The sequence below is a fragment of the Osmerus mordax genome, chromosome 28 (genome assembly GCF_038355195.1).
Source record: "Osmerus mordax isolate fOsmMor3 chromosome 28, fOsmMor3.pri, whole genome shotgun sequence".
Lineage (NCBI taxonomy): Eukaryota > Metazoa > Chordata > Actinopteri > Osmeriformes > Osmeridae > Osmerus > Osmerus mordax.
Genome location: NC_090077.1, coordinates 6,592,138 through 6,608,415, shown reverse-complemented (window position 1 = coordinate 6,608,415; position 16,278 = coordinate 6,592,138). Strand labels below are relative to the sequence as shown.

The window sequence follows — 16,278 nt, the reverse complement described above, 5'->3', positions numbered from 1 at the left end:
GGATCACTGCATGTCTGTCTGTCCTGTGTATGTCAATACTACTACGGCCTACTGCAGTAGTGTTGTAACCAGAACTGGAACTTCATTTGCCTGTCTGAGAAAAATACAGGTCCCGCTGGTCTAACTTTAGGAGCATTCTCCAGCCTGATGTTCCTGTCATTTATTCGCTGGTTCGCAGATCACCGTAGGCCTTTATTGTGTGAGAAAACGTCTGGAAATGTCCGGCACTATTAAACAATAAATCTCCCTGAGCAGAACTGAGCTAGGCTGGGTAGAGCTAGTCTAGGCTAGGCAAGGCTAGGATAAAGTGGGCTCAAATGGGCTGCAACACACACACGCACAAACAGGTTTGCGCACGCGAAACACGCACATGTGAAAACACTTGGACAGCTGCACACGCAATCACTCAGGATATGCTAGGATCACAAAGACACTCCCTCACACAAGTGCCAAAGGCCTACATAAAATGCCACTAAAGAGTGGCCACAGTGAGAGAGGAACACACTCAAATGGAGCAGCGTATCTAAAACACAAGCAGGATTCTACGTATTGAAATGAACTGGAATGGCTGCTCTGACAGAAATACACACTCTGTTACTCACATTAGTCAACCCAACAACCCACAAGCAGCCATCTTGACATACCTAGATAATTCAGCCCCAACTTTCCTACACACAAACACACACACACATGCCCACACCACTCACCAGATCCAGGAATGCCTCCTGATAGGGTAGTTTCTCAGGTGCATCATGGTCCTCTCCCTGGCAGCGGGACAGTGGCCAGGTTTCATCGCCTGGCGCAGGGAGAACCTGCTCACCTTTCGCCTTCAGCGCTCGCCTCTCTTTAGCTCTCCCTGTCTGTCGCTAAGCGCTCTCGCTACACGCTTTGTGAACCCCCCACACCCAGCGACGTGTCCCAGGTCAACACACTGGGTCCTGGCGGAACCATGCTGTGGTTCCTCTTCAGAGCAGCTGGGTCCTCTCACACCATCCTGCCGCTACTGCCATGCCTGTCTGTCCACTGTTTACATGTACAGCGCGCTTGCACGCACGGTCATCCGAGCGTCTTGAACTGCTTCGGTCGAGAAGGAGAGATAGGAAGTGGAACGCGCTGGCCGGCCCCTGCTGCTGTGTTTTCTGAGGTATTCTTCCGTGGCAGATTGAATATCGCTGTCCCACATCCTCATGGTAAAGCGTCTCAGGGAATCGTTCCTCTGGAAAACATTCCTTTTCCTGACAGCCGGGAACGCCGGTCGGGGAGGCAGCAGTCAACACCCGGCATAGCAGGGCATGTTACAAGCACTCCCTCTCGCTCTCTCTCTTTCTCTTTCTCTTTCTCTCTCTCTCTCTCTCTCTCTCTTGCTCTCTCTCTCTGTCTCTCGCTCCTTTGCTCTCTTCCGTTCTCTCGTTGTTGCGTTCTGTCTCGGCCGCCTGTCCCCCACAATCTCCCCAGGGAGGACGGAAAAAAGAGAGGGGGAAAAAAAAGAGGGCAGCGCTCTCCGCTTACAGTTCCTCTCTCTGTGTCTCTCTCGGACTCTCTCTCCCTCCCTCTCCCGGTGTCAGTTGGATGTCCTGACCCTGTAAAGAGCCTGCATATGCACAGCGTGCTAAGTCTATTGATCCTCTTAGCACACACGGCTCGACTTCATTCAGCCCGGAGAACTGAAGACGGGGAAGAGGGAGAAAGCAGGGGGAAGGGAGGGCAGCGAGAAGGAAGGCAGGGAAGAACGCTGACGGACATATAAGCAGCCAACCAAGGTTTTCCAGTGTTCCTTTGCGTGCCTGTGTGCGAGTGCGCTTTGTATTGTTTCAAGTTCAAGTTTGAAGTTTATAAAAACGCACATTTGAATTCTTCGGTCTCGCTCTTCTTCCCTAGCAGCATATTTAAACCTCGAATAAATAATCAAAGTATAAAAAAACAATTCCTGCTATACTTTGTGTGTATTTCTGTGTGTACATGTGTCTGTGCGAGCGCTGACAGCAGTTATTTCCTGAATAAGCCGTGGAAAACAAACATGTGGCTAATTCTCCCTTCCCATCTCTCTCTCTAACCCCCCCGGCTCCCCCCGGCCCCCGCCCCCACCCCCCGCCGTCTACCTCACATCCTCCCTGCTCCTCTCTCTGCTCTCCTTCAGCAACATGTCCCCTTCTTTGTGTGCAAACTATATTCTATTATTTGGCATTTCCATTGATATTAGTACTACTGTAGAATGGTCCTGTTTGTCAATCTCCCCCAGCTCCTGGCTCTCTCTTTCTTTCCCTCTCTTTTTACTCTCTCTCTCTCTCTGTCTCTGTCTCTCTCTCTCTATGTCCCCCTCTCCCTCCCTCTCTCTCTCTTTCTCTCTGCAGGCACGCAACTGAACCATAAAAGATCGGACTGCGGCTCACGTTGCTCGTGTTCGGTATGTGTGCGTGTGTGTGTACGTGCTCTTGTGTGTGGGCGTTCTAGCATGCGGGGGGTGCGGGGGGGCTCCTTAGGTATGTTCTTTCACAGGGAACATCAGGAACATAGGTCACGCAGGATGTTATCACGTCAGCCGACATCCAGCCCTTTGTAATGCAGACCATTCTTCAGACAGTGCCGGTCATGCAGAACTCCAGTGATGTGTTAACCACTGCCTGTGAGCAGAGGCACACCTGATTTACAAACAAACTGATTCGAAACGTCCTGGTACGGCCTGCCCTGGACTCCTAACAACACCGCTCTTTCAGGACAAAGTAACCCCCGTGCTTACGTGATGAAAAAACACACGGCGCGGGAATCATAATATTCACGTAGCGCGCACACGCATGACCGAGTGTGTGCACGCGCTCGCCTCAATGCTTGCGCGTGCGTCTGTCTGTGCGCACGGGTGTGCGCGTTCATAAGGGTGTGCGTGGTCGCATTTATAGCGCCGTATTTACTGCTTTTTCCCCCCCCCCGCTTTCTATGCGTGCGTGTTCCCAGTAAAAACCATCACCTTGGCCGAGCTCCAACCGCTGCGCTCTGAAAAACAGGATCCAGTCCTGCCTCTTACACACATCCTGCCACGCAAGCACGTCAGCAGCCTCTCAACTCCTGCCAAGAGTCAAACCCCCTCACCGCCACCCCCCCCCTCCCCCCCGATAGGACCAGGGATGGGCAGGGCGGAGGGTGAAGGGGGTGGAGGGGTGGCTAAGCAGCTCAGGCTTGTGGGTGGTAGGATGGGAAGGTGGTTAGGGGTTAAATTGGGCAGTGCCATTGCATTGTAATTATCTTCCCCAGAGTACAGATAAAGCGATACTCGAGGTTCTGTAAAGAACGTACTGTAATTACTCAGAAGGATTGTAGATGTACACACACCCGGGCATGCAGACACAACGCATACACACACGAGACATACACACACACACACACACTCTGGGATGAACCAATCTTTACCATCTCTGTCTGTAAATTGGTGGTGGGTCCGGCCCACAGTAAAAATTGTCTGCATGCGCGTTCGGGTGTGCGTGCATGCGAGAAATGTGTCTGTCCGTGTGTACATTTGGGCATGCGTGCGTGTCTATGCTTGTGTGTGCCCGTGTGTGTGTGTGTGTGCCTATGTCTGTGTGTGTGTGTTATATAAGGCTGGTCCCAGTGTCTAGGGCTGTTCTCGTGCTCTAGTGAGCAGGGCTGTCACTACTCATCCTGCTTGCTGTCACAGAGGGAGCGGGGAGGAGATAGGGGATGGTCACAGAGGAACACACAGCACCACCGCGGCGCATGGGGTGGGGGGGGGGGGGGTTGGGTACGTGCACCATTATCCAGGCAGGGGAAAGAGAAAGGGGGGCAGGAATAGAGACCGAAAGAAAGGGAAGACCGAAAGAGAGATAGAGAAAGAGAGAGAGTAAGAGAAAAAGAGGGAGTGACACAGAAAATGACAGAGAAGGGGAGAGACAGAGAGAGAACGAGAGAGAGAACGAGAGAAAGATAGACTGTGGAGAGACGGAGAAAGAAAGGAGAGAAACCGAGGATGTGGAAGAGGCTGTGGATGGATGCACACGTGTCCACAGCAAGGAGGGAACGAAGAGAGAAATAAATAAAAGGGTAGCAACAGCAAACAAAAAGCAGAAATGACGTTTCCGGATCCCAAACCCTCCTAGTTCTGGCCATAATAATTCAAAAAAGAACCTACTTCTACCCCATCACATCCGCTCTAGAGAAACAGATCTTAATAAAACTGCAATCACATCTTCATTCCCTGAACCGTCAAATCCAATTTTGTTCAACAGCACCTCTTTCATTGGACCAGTGGACCCAGTAAGGCAGGAACAGGAATCATTATGGATTCATGTGGACCAGAGCACCAGGCGGTTGCCAGGGTTATGCAGTGCTGCGAAGTGGCTATCGATTTCATGCATGCTGACATTTAGCAAAGTACTTTTCTTCATTTACCTGTAGATCGATTGCTCTGGAGAATGGTAGGAAACAGTATTACTTGCTCTGGACTGACATGTAAAACCCTATAGAGGGCGGTAGCTGAAACCAGATACTGACTGGTGGGTATCTATATCACAGCCTGTCAGTGATAGGGGATGGGGGAGGTGGGTGGTGGTGTGTGTGTTTGTGTGTGTGGTGGGGGGGTTGATGAGGGGTGGTGGCGGTGTGCATTTGTGTGTGTTGGTGGGGGGTGATGGGTGGTGTGTGTGTATATGTGTGTGTTTGTGAGTGTGGGGGGGGGGGGGGATTTAGGGGGGGGGGGGCATAGGTGGTGTGTGTATGGGTCTGAGGGGAGGCGGGAGGTTGATGGGGATGTGGTTGATGGGTGGTGTGTATGTGAGGGGGTGGGGTTGTAGGTAGTGTGTGTGTTTCTCTGTCTGTGTGTGTGTGTGTGTGGGGGGGGGGGGGGGTGATGGGAGGTGGAGGGGTAAGGCATTGTCACATCAACGTCCGTCATCCTCAGAGACGTGTGGGAGACATTGAGGGATTTACCATTTGCACATGTGAATCCCTATCAATAATTACAATATCATTATATCACAGTATTTATTGGTTATATTTCTATGATAGCAAGAGTTTTGCATTCAACTTTTCCTCCAGAGATGGAAATGAAAACACGTGCATAGGGACACGCTCAGATACTCGCAGTTATACGCACACACGCCCCACACACACACACACACACACACACACACTACCTGCATCCTCCGTCAGACCCCGGAGACAGAGAGAGATGGAGTCCGAGGAGGAGGTGGGCTATCTGAGCAAACTGTCCGTCAACCTGTCGCCTTGGAAATGCCAGGGGTGCACCAGTCCCTCTTGTCATTCACAGCCAGTGATGAGATGGCATTTGAGAAAAGGTCAACTCGTTTCCCTATCAGATTATAGCCCTGTGATTGGATACATGGATCACCTAGGGGATTTAGTGGTTTCAAGGACTGTTCAGAAAATCCAAGGAATTCCTGAGTGTCCTATTACTCAAATGTTATCTAATGCCAGAAATATGTAGTGCAGATCAACAAGAGACTCATTCCACTTTAGATTTTCAAGCCTCCTAAGGGGCTTGAAAGAGACTGGAAAGTTTCATATGCATGATCATCACCATCAATGGCTGCCAGTTCGCCTTTACACATAGTTCAGCTGGTTAAGAAGGTCAAGAGTTGATGCCCAGTTTATAATCAGTTCATAAATAGGTTCCCCTGTATCGATTGGGGTGTTTAAGTCACTTACTACTATGCAATATACCAGGCCTGGAGAGCAGGAGTCCACTGTAGGACTGTCTGACTGACTGACTTTCTGACTGACTGACTGACTGGGTGGGTGGTTGTCTGGATGATCACAAACTGAGGGACTGAATGACGGTTAAGTGTGATGCTTGATTGTCTGGTCGACTGGCTGACTAGTAATCATGCTACCAGTACTATGACTGGTGTGAGCTTTTGTGGTCACATGTACTAACATGTATATTCAGTAAGTTTACTGTTATGAATGGTGCACAGCTTTGTGGTTGGCTGCTGTTAAAAGCAGTTGGTTGTGTTCAACTCTAATATCAGCTGGTTACCAGTTGGGTACCAGACAAAACTGATGTGGATTGGCTTAGGTGTATAGGTTTTCATTATATATAGGTGGGTATGTATCAAATGTCCCACCCATTTTTTGAAAATGGCAAATCCCCCCCCCCCCCCCCCCCCCCCCCACACACACACGTACACACTCTTAATTAAGAAAATCATATTTAATGGTTGCATCCTCAGTTATTATAGAAAATTGTCCTACCCACATCTGAAAACAAACCTACGCCCCTGGAATGGCTGGTTAACTTCCTGCTTGGTGGATCCCTCAAGACCACCAAGCTTGCTGACAGACGATGCTCTCGCCTACACACTGCAGCTCCACTCACACACCTCACCTCAAACACCCTTCCATCCCTGACTATCCAGTCTGCACTATCCCTCCCACTCCACCCTCAGTCCCTAAGGCTCAGGCCTTTCCTTCTCTTCCCACCATCCCTCTCTCTCTCTCTCTCTCTCTCTCTCTCTCTCTCTCTCTCTCTCTCTCTCTCTCTCTCTCTCTCCTACCCCCCCCCCCCCCCCCATCCTCTGAGCCCCCTCCATGGCTGCCGGTCGTGCCTGCTTCAATACTCTCATCCAAAAATAGACTTCTCCTGCATTGCACCACTGTTGTGTCATTATGGCAGTCTCTGGGCTCGCTTGGTTCCCCCTGAGCTGCTCCAGGGGCTGTGTCTGGATCACCTCGCTCTGTCTGGGGTTGATTAATGCTGCCTGGCAGGCAGACTACAGTGTGACCTCTCCCTAACCTCCAGTGGGGCAGTAATTAAGGTCTGAGTAGACGATCCATGCAGACCCAGATATCAGACCAGCCCACAAATGACTGTAAGTGATATACTGACCATCAGGGGGATGATAAGCCCAATTGACCACAGGTTAGTACAAATGAGGCTAGGGAACAAGGCCAAGTTAAATGGTGGGAATTTTATGACGATATGTTGCTTCTATGTGTTATGGTTGACTTTGCTATAATCCAGTTTTTACTGTCTCAAAAGAATATATCTATTTTTTGAATTCATAAAATGTGAACATTTATTTCACTGTCCCTCGGTTTATTATTTATGTGGCGAAACCTGGACAGAAAAAAACATATCTACAGAAGATGTATGAAAGATGCCGTACAACTGAACGGTTTTAAACAAAATAAAACCTTCTCTTTCTCAGTCTCTGCTGCCTCTCTGTGCTGCTGAGACAAGCAAACAGGCAGACGGGCAAGTGGTGTGTGTGTGTGTGTGTGTGGGGGGGGGGAGGGGGGGGGGGGGTGTAAACTGATCTAAGCAGCGGATATGGCTGGCTGAGGGTCTCTATTTCAGAATAAGGCCAGGGTGAATAATATAATGAATGACTCATGTCTGAGAACTATTTGCATAATGGCAATTCATTTCACAACACATTTCTCATCCAAAGTTCCTCTCACGCTCACAAATTCCATTAAGGGGCATGAATTATAAAAATGGCAAAGGTGTAAGAGAGTGAGAGCAACTTGGGCGGCATTAAACTGTTAAAGTAATTACAGGTTAGGTGAAGAGAGTCAGACCATAGAATTATTCAATCTACAAATGCTGTTTCTGGTTTAACATTACATCTGCAAACTTAGGGAACGACTACGATATATATTTTAGACGCAGGCACTGTGTGTGCAATAATCGTTAGACAGTTTTTCTGTTTCACTTAATACAGTTTGTTTTAGGGGTGTACTTATCTTGATTAAATTTTTTTTTTAATCATCATTTGTGTTTGTGTGTGCGAGCGTATGTTCTCTCTGTGAGAACGCATGTTTTTTGTGTGTGTGCGGTCGTATAGAAATGCATGTGTATTTGTGGTGTGTGTGTGTTTGTGTGTGTCTGAAGGTGACAGTAGGTGGATTCAAAGTGGAAGTGACAGACCTACGGGAACAGGGCAGGCCAGTGTGTCGTCACAGCTAAGCTGACATTTAAAAGTCAGGGTTGGACTTGGCTTCACCCCCCTCATAGCTACTTCTCCCAGACTGACTGAACCGGTTAACTCAGGAGAGTCCAGACACTCCCAGAACCACTGGAGACCTCCCACCATCAGCGACACTCCAGTCAGACACTCCAGCTAGACACAAGATCAACTATTACAGGCTCTCGAAATCAAGTCATCTGGTTGAAACCAATAAGTTGTCTTTCTCTCTTTCAAAAAAACGAAAAACCCCCAAAAAGAACCAGTGTCACGTGGGTTTCAAACGGGAGAGGAAAGAGACTGGTCATTAAAGTCTTCTGACAGATGTCAGGAAAGAGGCGGTGGAGGGGACGAGCTAGGGGACGGAGGTGGAGAAGAGAGAGAGAGAGACGGGGGAGAGAGGGGGATGAGGCTGGGGGGGGCTGGGGTAAAGGTGAAGGATGGCGAGGGGAGGACGGGGAGAGGACTAGGGAATAATAGAGAGCTGAAAGAACAAAGGGGACCTGATGCTGATGACGGGAAATGGGGGAAGGGGAGAGAGAGGAAATGAACGAGGGAGTCAGATGGCTGAGCGGTGAGGGAGTCGGGCTCGTAATCTGAAGGTTGCCAGTTCGACTCCCAGCCGTGCCAACTGACATTGTGTCCTTGGGCAAGGCACTTCACCCTACTTGCTTCGGGAGGAATGTCCCTGTACTTACTGTAAGTCGCTCTGGATAAGAGCGTCTGCTAAATGACTAAATGTAAAATGTAAGGAAGAAGGGAGAGAGAGAGAGGGAGAGACAAGAGCGCGGAGGACAGGTGGAGCGGGAGGTAGAGAAAAGAGAAGGCGTGAGAAAGGAGAGAGCAGAGAGAACGCAGACGGCCAAGACTAAATGTTTTATAGGACCCCTATCTGAGAATAACTGAGTGCGGAGAGAAAACTGGAGGTGTTTTATGACCTGTAAAGATTCTCTGATAGGCGCTAAGTGGAGCCACTGCTGGCTTGTTACCACCTAGATGACTGAACCGGGCTTCCTCGTCCTTTTTAAACTCAACTCGACCTCCCTCATTTCCATTCAGTGAAATGTGCACAGTGCATCAGACCATGGCTCTTCAGTGAAGGATAATTCTCGAAAACACTGTCAAACGCATGCCAAGGTGAAGAATGCAGTGGAAAGCTGCATGAATGAAAAAAGAATGCATTGTTGAACTGAAGATGACCCTTGGCTGTGGATGTGGGCGGAGGCCACGCTGGTGTCACTGGAGCTCACCCACAGATGAACCCGAGCGGGAGTCATTAGCCCAGGGGGCCTCGACCATTGGGGAGGGAGGGAGGAAAGGGTAGAGGTATGCAGGGATGTGTGGAGGAAATGAGAAAAAACGAATTCGCCAAGACTGAACGTCCTGGAAAACAATATTCGCCCTGAACGACATAGGTTTAAGTCCCCCTTGATATCCCATGAACAGGCAGGAATGGATGGAGGGTTAAATGCACAAACGGCGCCACGCACACAACGGAAATCCCATATGTTCGGGCACATTTCGAAAGCACACCAGGACACAGAAAACCTCCCAGTTTGAAATCCCTTGGTACGGCCTGCAGACCCAATCCCATCCAGACCGCTCTGAACACCGCTAAGAGGCTACTACCAGAATAAAAGGCGCGTGTATTCCCAGTGGAGATGGAGAGGGAGCGTTTGGTACGTACCATGAATCTATCCCCCTGTGGATGTGTACTGCAGTCTCAGAGGATAGGGGGGGGGGGGGGCGGACAAAGACTGAAAAGGAGACCTGACTGGATATTTACAAGCGGATATGGGCTGCGCTGTGGTGCAGTAAACACGCACCCGCGCACACCGATAAAGAGGGGAGTGTGTGCGTGTGTGCGAGTGTCCCGAATGGCCGAATGACGCACCGGCCCCCTCGACGTGGCCAATGGCACGCGTGTGCTCTCGCCGGCGGGATCTGCGGGGGGAGGGGCAGAGCTCACGCGCGTCCGTCACGAACCTGCGCCGTACGAGACCGAGAGGTGGGGAATTCGTTTCTCACGCCGTAGCGGGGGAACTGGGGAGATGGGACCCTTCAGAAGGCGCAGCCAGACATTGGGCCCACTGGGAATGAACAGGGCGAGGGTTGCATCTCCGATGACGCTTCCCAGGGGGGGATCTGACCCGGAGTTACAGCTAGTTCAGATGACGGTTTGAAAGAACCTGACGTTCGTTAGAGAGCAATTCGATTGCATTTGCAAAGAGACGCTGAGAACGAACGGTTCCTGTTCACTCGACTGCAACTCACTGCTCTTGCCACCTACTGTTTGCTGTCCTCTCTCTCTCTCTCTCTCCTCTCTCTCTCTCTCTCTCTCTCTCTCCCTCTCTCTCTCTCTCTCTCTCTCTCTCTCTCTCTCACGCTCTCTCTCCCCTCTCTCTCTCTCTCTCTCTCTCTCTCTCTCTCTCTCTCTCTCTCTCTCTCTCTCACGCTCTCTCACGCTCTCTCACGCTCTCCCTTTCTCTCTCAAGCTCTCTCTCCCTCTCTCTCTCTCTCTCTCTCTCTCTCTCTCTCTCTCTCTCTCTCTCTCTCTCTCTCTCTCAAGCTCTCATCCCTCTCTCTCTCTCGCTCTCCCTTTCTTTCAAACAGGTCTTCCCACTCCTTCAATCCATTTTAATAGATGGGTTGTATTTACTCTAAGTGCGTGCAGGTAGTCACACGCACACACACACAAACCGCCCCGTACAAGAAACAAACAGTTTTAAAGCGATCGATTGATGAGGTGCAGAGAGGGCATCTGCATTCCTCCCACCAGGTAGAGCGTATCCTAGCGAAGGCCCAACACACATAATCAATAACCCCAGAGATAATCAGAACCACCTCTCTGAACCCATACATTGGATCAGATGAAGAGATCCACTTCCGAACGCCGCCACGCTATTGGCTGAGAGTGTCCGTCTGAGGGATTAATGGAGGGAAGGTCATGTGTCCAGTCTCTGATAAACGGAGAGATCAACAGATAGACTTCAATGCCGTGTCCAAACCTGGTCGGTTGCACTGTATGTCTTATCCATCGTGATCCCCTAAATCGAACACACACACCCAATGCACACACACACGTACACAAACATGTACAGACACTCAGCGCAAAGTACACTTTTAGTGAGTGCTTGTGACTAGAAAGGGGCACAACGTCAAAATACGAAATCCTTATACTGAGGTTCTGAAGGTTGTGTCATTTCCATAGCTTCCTATCAGCCAAGAAGTGGCATAGCCCATAATGATCCAGAATAAAGAGCCAGATATGGACTACCATCTATATCCGTGGTGACACAGGAGAAAAACATCTTTACCTTCTGAAGCTTCAGGTACTAAGAAAACCTCTTGTGTAGAACCACTTACCTAGAAAGAGAATGAAAGAGAAAAAAACATGGGGGAGGGGGAGAGGGGAAGTAGAGAAGGTGGGCGAGAGAGGGAAGAGGGGACGTAGAGAGAAGAGGGGGTGGTAGAGAGAGAAAAGGGGGTTATCAGGACAGGCCTTTGGCTGTAATCAGATGTAATTTGCCCTAAACAAGCAATAGACCAACACAGTATGTGACCTCTACATCATCCTAGCACAGCTGTTAAGGCCATGAACACACACACTGGTAATAGATACATGTTGAGATATGTTATTGATGCACTGCAGAGGCCTGAGATAACTGTGCTATCTTCCCCTCTTTCCCTGCATCTACATTACATTTAGTCATTTAGCAGACGCTCTTATCCAGAGCGACTTACAGTAAGTACAGGGACATTCCCCCCGAAGCAAGTAGGGTGAAGTGCCTTGCCCAAGGACACAACGTCATTTTGCACGGCCGGGAATCGAACTTGGCAACCTTCAGATTACTGGCCGACTCCCTCACCGCTCAGCCATCTGACTCCCCGCTCTACCCTTCTCTCTAGGCCTTTTGATCCAAGCTTCCTCTACCGTTCCCTCTTCCTGTCGTCTTGTCTTTATCCTTCCTTAATTTGTTATCTTCATTCCATCCGAAAACCTGGAATTGAGCTCACAATCTGTTGCCACAACTCAGCTGAAACAATTTTCAACTCGAGGCTGTCAGCATACTTCACAAAAGGCCAAAATGGCCGCCCCAAATTGACAACGATTACCAAAAGGTGGTCTGGAATTTTAAACAAAGCGCTCTGCGCCACCACAGCCTAATAAGACCAGTCGGAACCTGTCGATGGTGATGTTCACGAGCAGAGATCGTCTTTTTAAACACAGTGTGCTTCGCTTCCTGAGTCGCTCATCCCTCACCAGGAGATGACAGGGAATTTGTTCCAGAAAATCACTGCCAAGAAGCTGTGTATTATTCTAATGGGCCATAGCAACAAAAGCATTCATCTCTGCTTGGGGACTGATAAAGAGTCTCAATGCCCATTAATACTGAATGCACCTTCCTTATATATAATAAGATATATATATATATAAGACTGTAAAAGGATATGACGGGTCCATTGGTGTCCTGTTGAGTCGACGTTAGGCTGAGATTTAGGGTGTTCAGAGGAAGAGGTGGCGCTACTTTCTGAGGTTGTTGTCCCCCACAGCATCAGAGGGATGACATCAGAGGGTCATAACCCCCGGCCTCAGGGCGAGGGCAGCCGATTGGTTCGTTACAGCGCGGGGAAAACAGGTGTGTGTTTCTCACTCAAATCCCACAGACAGACTACAGGGATTTGCTTACTCACTGGCTGTTTGTGTGTGTGTTGGCGCCGAAAATGGCTGCCTAGGTAGGCTCTCCTGCCAAAGTAAATTCCTTGTTTGTGCAAACGTTCATGGCGAATAAACACCAATTCCGATTCTGATTGTGATTCTGTACATGCTTGCGTATGACGCAAATCATCGCGAAAAAAAAAACCGGTGGAGTTACACGATAAGATTTGTTGTCGTTTTCGAAACAAGATTAAAGACCGTTCGGAGACCCCTTCTCCCACATGCTGTCCAGTACGTCATGCTGTAGAGATGGAGTGAGAAGGAGCGAAAAGAGAGGGAGAGAAGAAAAAGAGGGGCGAGGGGGGGGGGGGGGGGGGCAATGCAGGTTCGGAGCCTCACCTCACTGCAGAGCTCCGTTAAGAACTTAAGCTCCGCAACAAACAGAGAGAAGAGCCCAGAGCTCTGGCAAGCTTATTCCCCGTGACTCTGGCACCGACCGGGAACCCTCTCCCGCCCGTGTTCCCACCCTCCGCAGCCCCATGCTGCAGCCCGCACCCAATTCAGGCAGCCTGCCCTAAGCTTGCAGCACACACGCATACTGTACACACACACACACACACACGCGCAAACACACGCACGCTCATACGGTACACACACACTCATAAACGCGCACGCTCATACTGTACACACATACACACGCACACTCATGAACACACACGCACTTGCGCATCCGTTGCTCGCATCCGTTGCACGCATGCATGTGTGGTATGTACCAACACGCACACGCCACACAATATCCACACACACACATTCTCTCGATCCCCCCCGGGCTCCCTAACCTACGTCAGAGCCCAGCCCGGGCAGCAACGCCAGCGCACCCTGTCGCTGGCACCCCGCCACGCCACAGACGCATGTGGCTACGCAGCAAGCTAGCACCAGCACAAAGCTCCAGTGAGCAGAGGAAGGGCCCTCGCAGCCTAGCGGAGCACTTCAAAACAAATGCGTCAAGCAGGTATTCGAGATCATTAAAAGGAGCTTTGAGCAGTAATGCTCGTAGGGGGACCTTCTCTGTGCTTCAGGAGCAAGTGAAGCTTTCGGTAATTCTACAATGGCAGCCACAGGCATTCTGCCGAGAAAGTACAGAACATCTGGTCATAGCATGACAAAGAAGGCTTATAACTGACAAAGGGTGCAACATCAAGTAAGGTCATCCCTTTTTTTAGACTTTTAGATGATCAAAACTTTATACTGTATACTTTTTCATTTGAACTAAAAAGTGTGTTTCGTTGCAGAGAAACGAATCACAAACAACCAGACTTTTTCCGTGAATTCCAAAATGGAATGCCCCAAACCATTCAAATGGGAAAACTTTACAGATTGACCAAATAAAAGCTTTTAAAAACGTGAGTCTTTGGAACAGTCGGGGGCACCAGGGTGAGGTCACAGTCTGCACCAGGATCCCTCTGGTCATCAGAGAGAACAGGAGAACCGGCCTTGCTCTCTGCAACGCAAATAGACACGCGTCGACCCATAATGGATCAGAACTGCCCTCTAGTCTGAGGAAAAGCAGACGTGAAAGTGAGGGAGATAGTCTGTGGAGATGTGACCCAGATGAGGAACACACCCAGAGTCGTCGGTGTAGCTTCTTTTCTCGCTCCAAGAAGACCAGGAAAACCATCTGTGGTCCTGGTCCTGGGAGTCAGGTGGCTGAGTGGTTAGGGAATCGGGATAGTAATCCGAAGGTCGCTGGTTCGATTCCCGGCTGTGCCAAAAATGACGTTGTGTCCTTGGGCAAGGCACTTCACCCTACTTGCCTCGGGGAGAATGTCCCTGTACTTACTGTAAGTTGCTCTGGATAAGAGCGTCTGCTAAATGTAAATGTAATGATTCCCACCTCTGGTCGAGGTCTTTTACAGGCTCATTAAAGAAAATAAAGAGGCTTTGGAATGATTCAGTAGATGAACGGACCCTACTTCAAAGTGGGAAGTGAAGTCCCAGGTTGTGAACTGGGGCATTATTTAAGCTATGAACTCCGTTCCGTCTTCACTTCTCGACACACCCTGACGTGTTACACTGTAGGTATGGCAGATGTCAGCACTGAGCATGTCATCTGTGTGGTCTTCTCCCAGGAACAACAGCTCTCATTTCAACTGCTGCCTTGGAAATATACTCAGAGGATGAGTTGACGCCAGCCATTTTCTATACACCTTCTCCGTGACGCGTGAGACATATGAGAGCGTGATAACATGAAAAGCGCTAAGGAGGAAAAAAATGGAGAAGTGAAAGGAGAGGAGAAGAGGGCTAGTTGCTCGGCGCTGCTCCAAAAACAGATTATCGCCTGTTTTCTCTCTGAGAGGAGAGAATGTAATTCTCCCTGTTTTCATCTGACAGAAATGAGTACAGTCCAGTCGAAGAAATCAATGTAGCGGGCAGGCACTGACGCACGGCCACCCCAATCCCTCCTTTCTCCTACTTCCTTCTATCATTTTTTTGATCCTCTGCTCCGGATGCTAAAATAAGCTGCCTGTTGAATTTGGATTGAAAGGGAGGATTAAGTCGTTCTGGTTTCAGATCAATCCCCCCCCCCCTTCCTCTTCACTGCTTGGGACAGACACATGCCTCTCCCCCCCCCTTCCTACCTTCTTCCTGATCCAACACATATCATCAGCAATACAAGAGCTGTTTTATCTCTTCAAACCTTTTACGCCAGTGTTCGTTACTCTCCACACCCAACCCACATGCCGCAATCGAAACGACGGTTTTTCGATAAACGTCATTCATAAATCCGACACGGCGTCTCTGCTCATATCGAGCCGGACGCACAGTGCGCCCCGCGCGGCTGACATTAACCGCAGACTGAAGGCAAAGTTAACCGACGACTTGAACTTGAACTCGTGAGAGGAGAAAAACATCATTCGTGGGCGAGCCGGACAAGGAGGTCTGCCCAACTTCTTGATCCCTCTCATCTCTCCCACTCCTCGCTCACTTCTGTCTTCTCCTCACCTCCTACATCATCCTCCTCTATGCTCCTCCTCCTGCCCACTCTACTTTCACAGTCGCTGTAAGGGACAGCATCCTCCCTCCAGCCAGGACACTCCACGAATCAATTGAAAGCAGAAGAACCAGACATAGTTTCCCCCACACACGGGGAAAGACTAAGTATAGAGGGAAGGCCGTGACTGTCATTGGCGGCAATAAAAGCAGGAAGCTTTGCTATCATCTGACCCGGACAGTTTCTAACAAAGAGAAGCATTTCTTCCTTTGCATTGACGTCTTGGGCTCCCTTACTGTATGTTTCCTGTTACCCTGGTAACATGCACCCAAGGCTGCTAGGTTGGGGTGATTGCACTTCCTACTCACAACATGGGTAGAGCTTTGAACTCAAGAGGTTGACCATTTCCAAGGAATGAACTGGTGGTCTATGACAACAAAGACATTTAAGATGTGTGTGTGTGTGTGTAAGACTGCGTCACTGTGCGCGCGTGTGTGTGTGTGTGCACATGTTTATCTGTGTGTAAGGCCAATCAAGAATTTCCATCTGACTTGCACTACTGCATTAGCTTCCCTTAATGGGCTAGAGCAATAAAAACACCATTTAAAAAGGCATAATGACATAACACAGTTACATTACCTTAAAGCACTTAATCTGTTATAGTACTTTGTGGCTCATTTACTTGATGGCAT

At 49.5% G+C, this 16,278-nt stretch overlaps 1 protein-coding gene across 2 annotated transcripts in view; it reads right to left on the bottom strand.

The window, feature by feature from the left end:
* pde4d (phosphodiesterase 4D, cAMP-specific) overlaps positions 1 to 16,278 on the bottom strand; it is a 107,450-nt gene that overhangs the window by 48,228 nt on the left and 42,944 nt on the right. Inside the window, exon 1 of one of the 2 annotated variants that reach the window (XM_067230993.1) lies at positions 708 to 1,612. The exons of the other annotated variant lie outside the window; for it this stretch is intronic. Coding sequence (XP_067087094.1) covers positions 708 to 793 — 86 coding nt within the window. The 5' untranslated portion in view covers positions 794 to 1,612. Of the gene's footprint in view, positions 1 to 707; positions 1,613 to 16,278 lie in introns of those variants that run through there. 2 annotated transcript variants of the gene reach the window in all.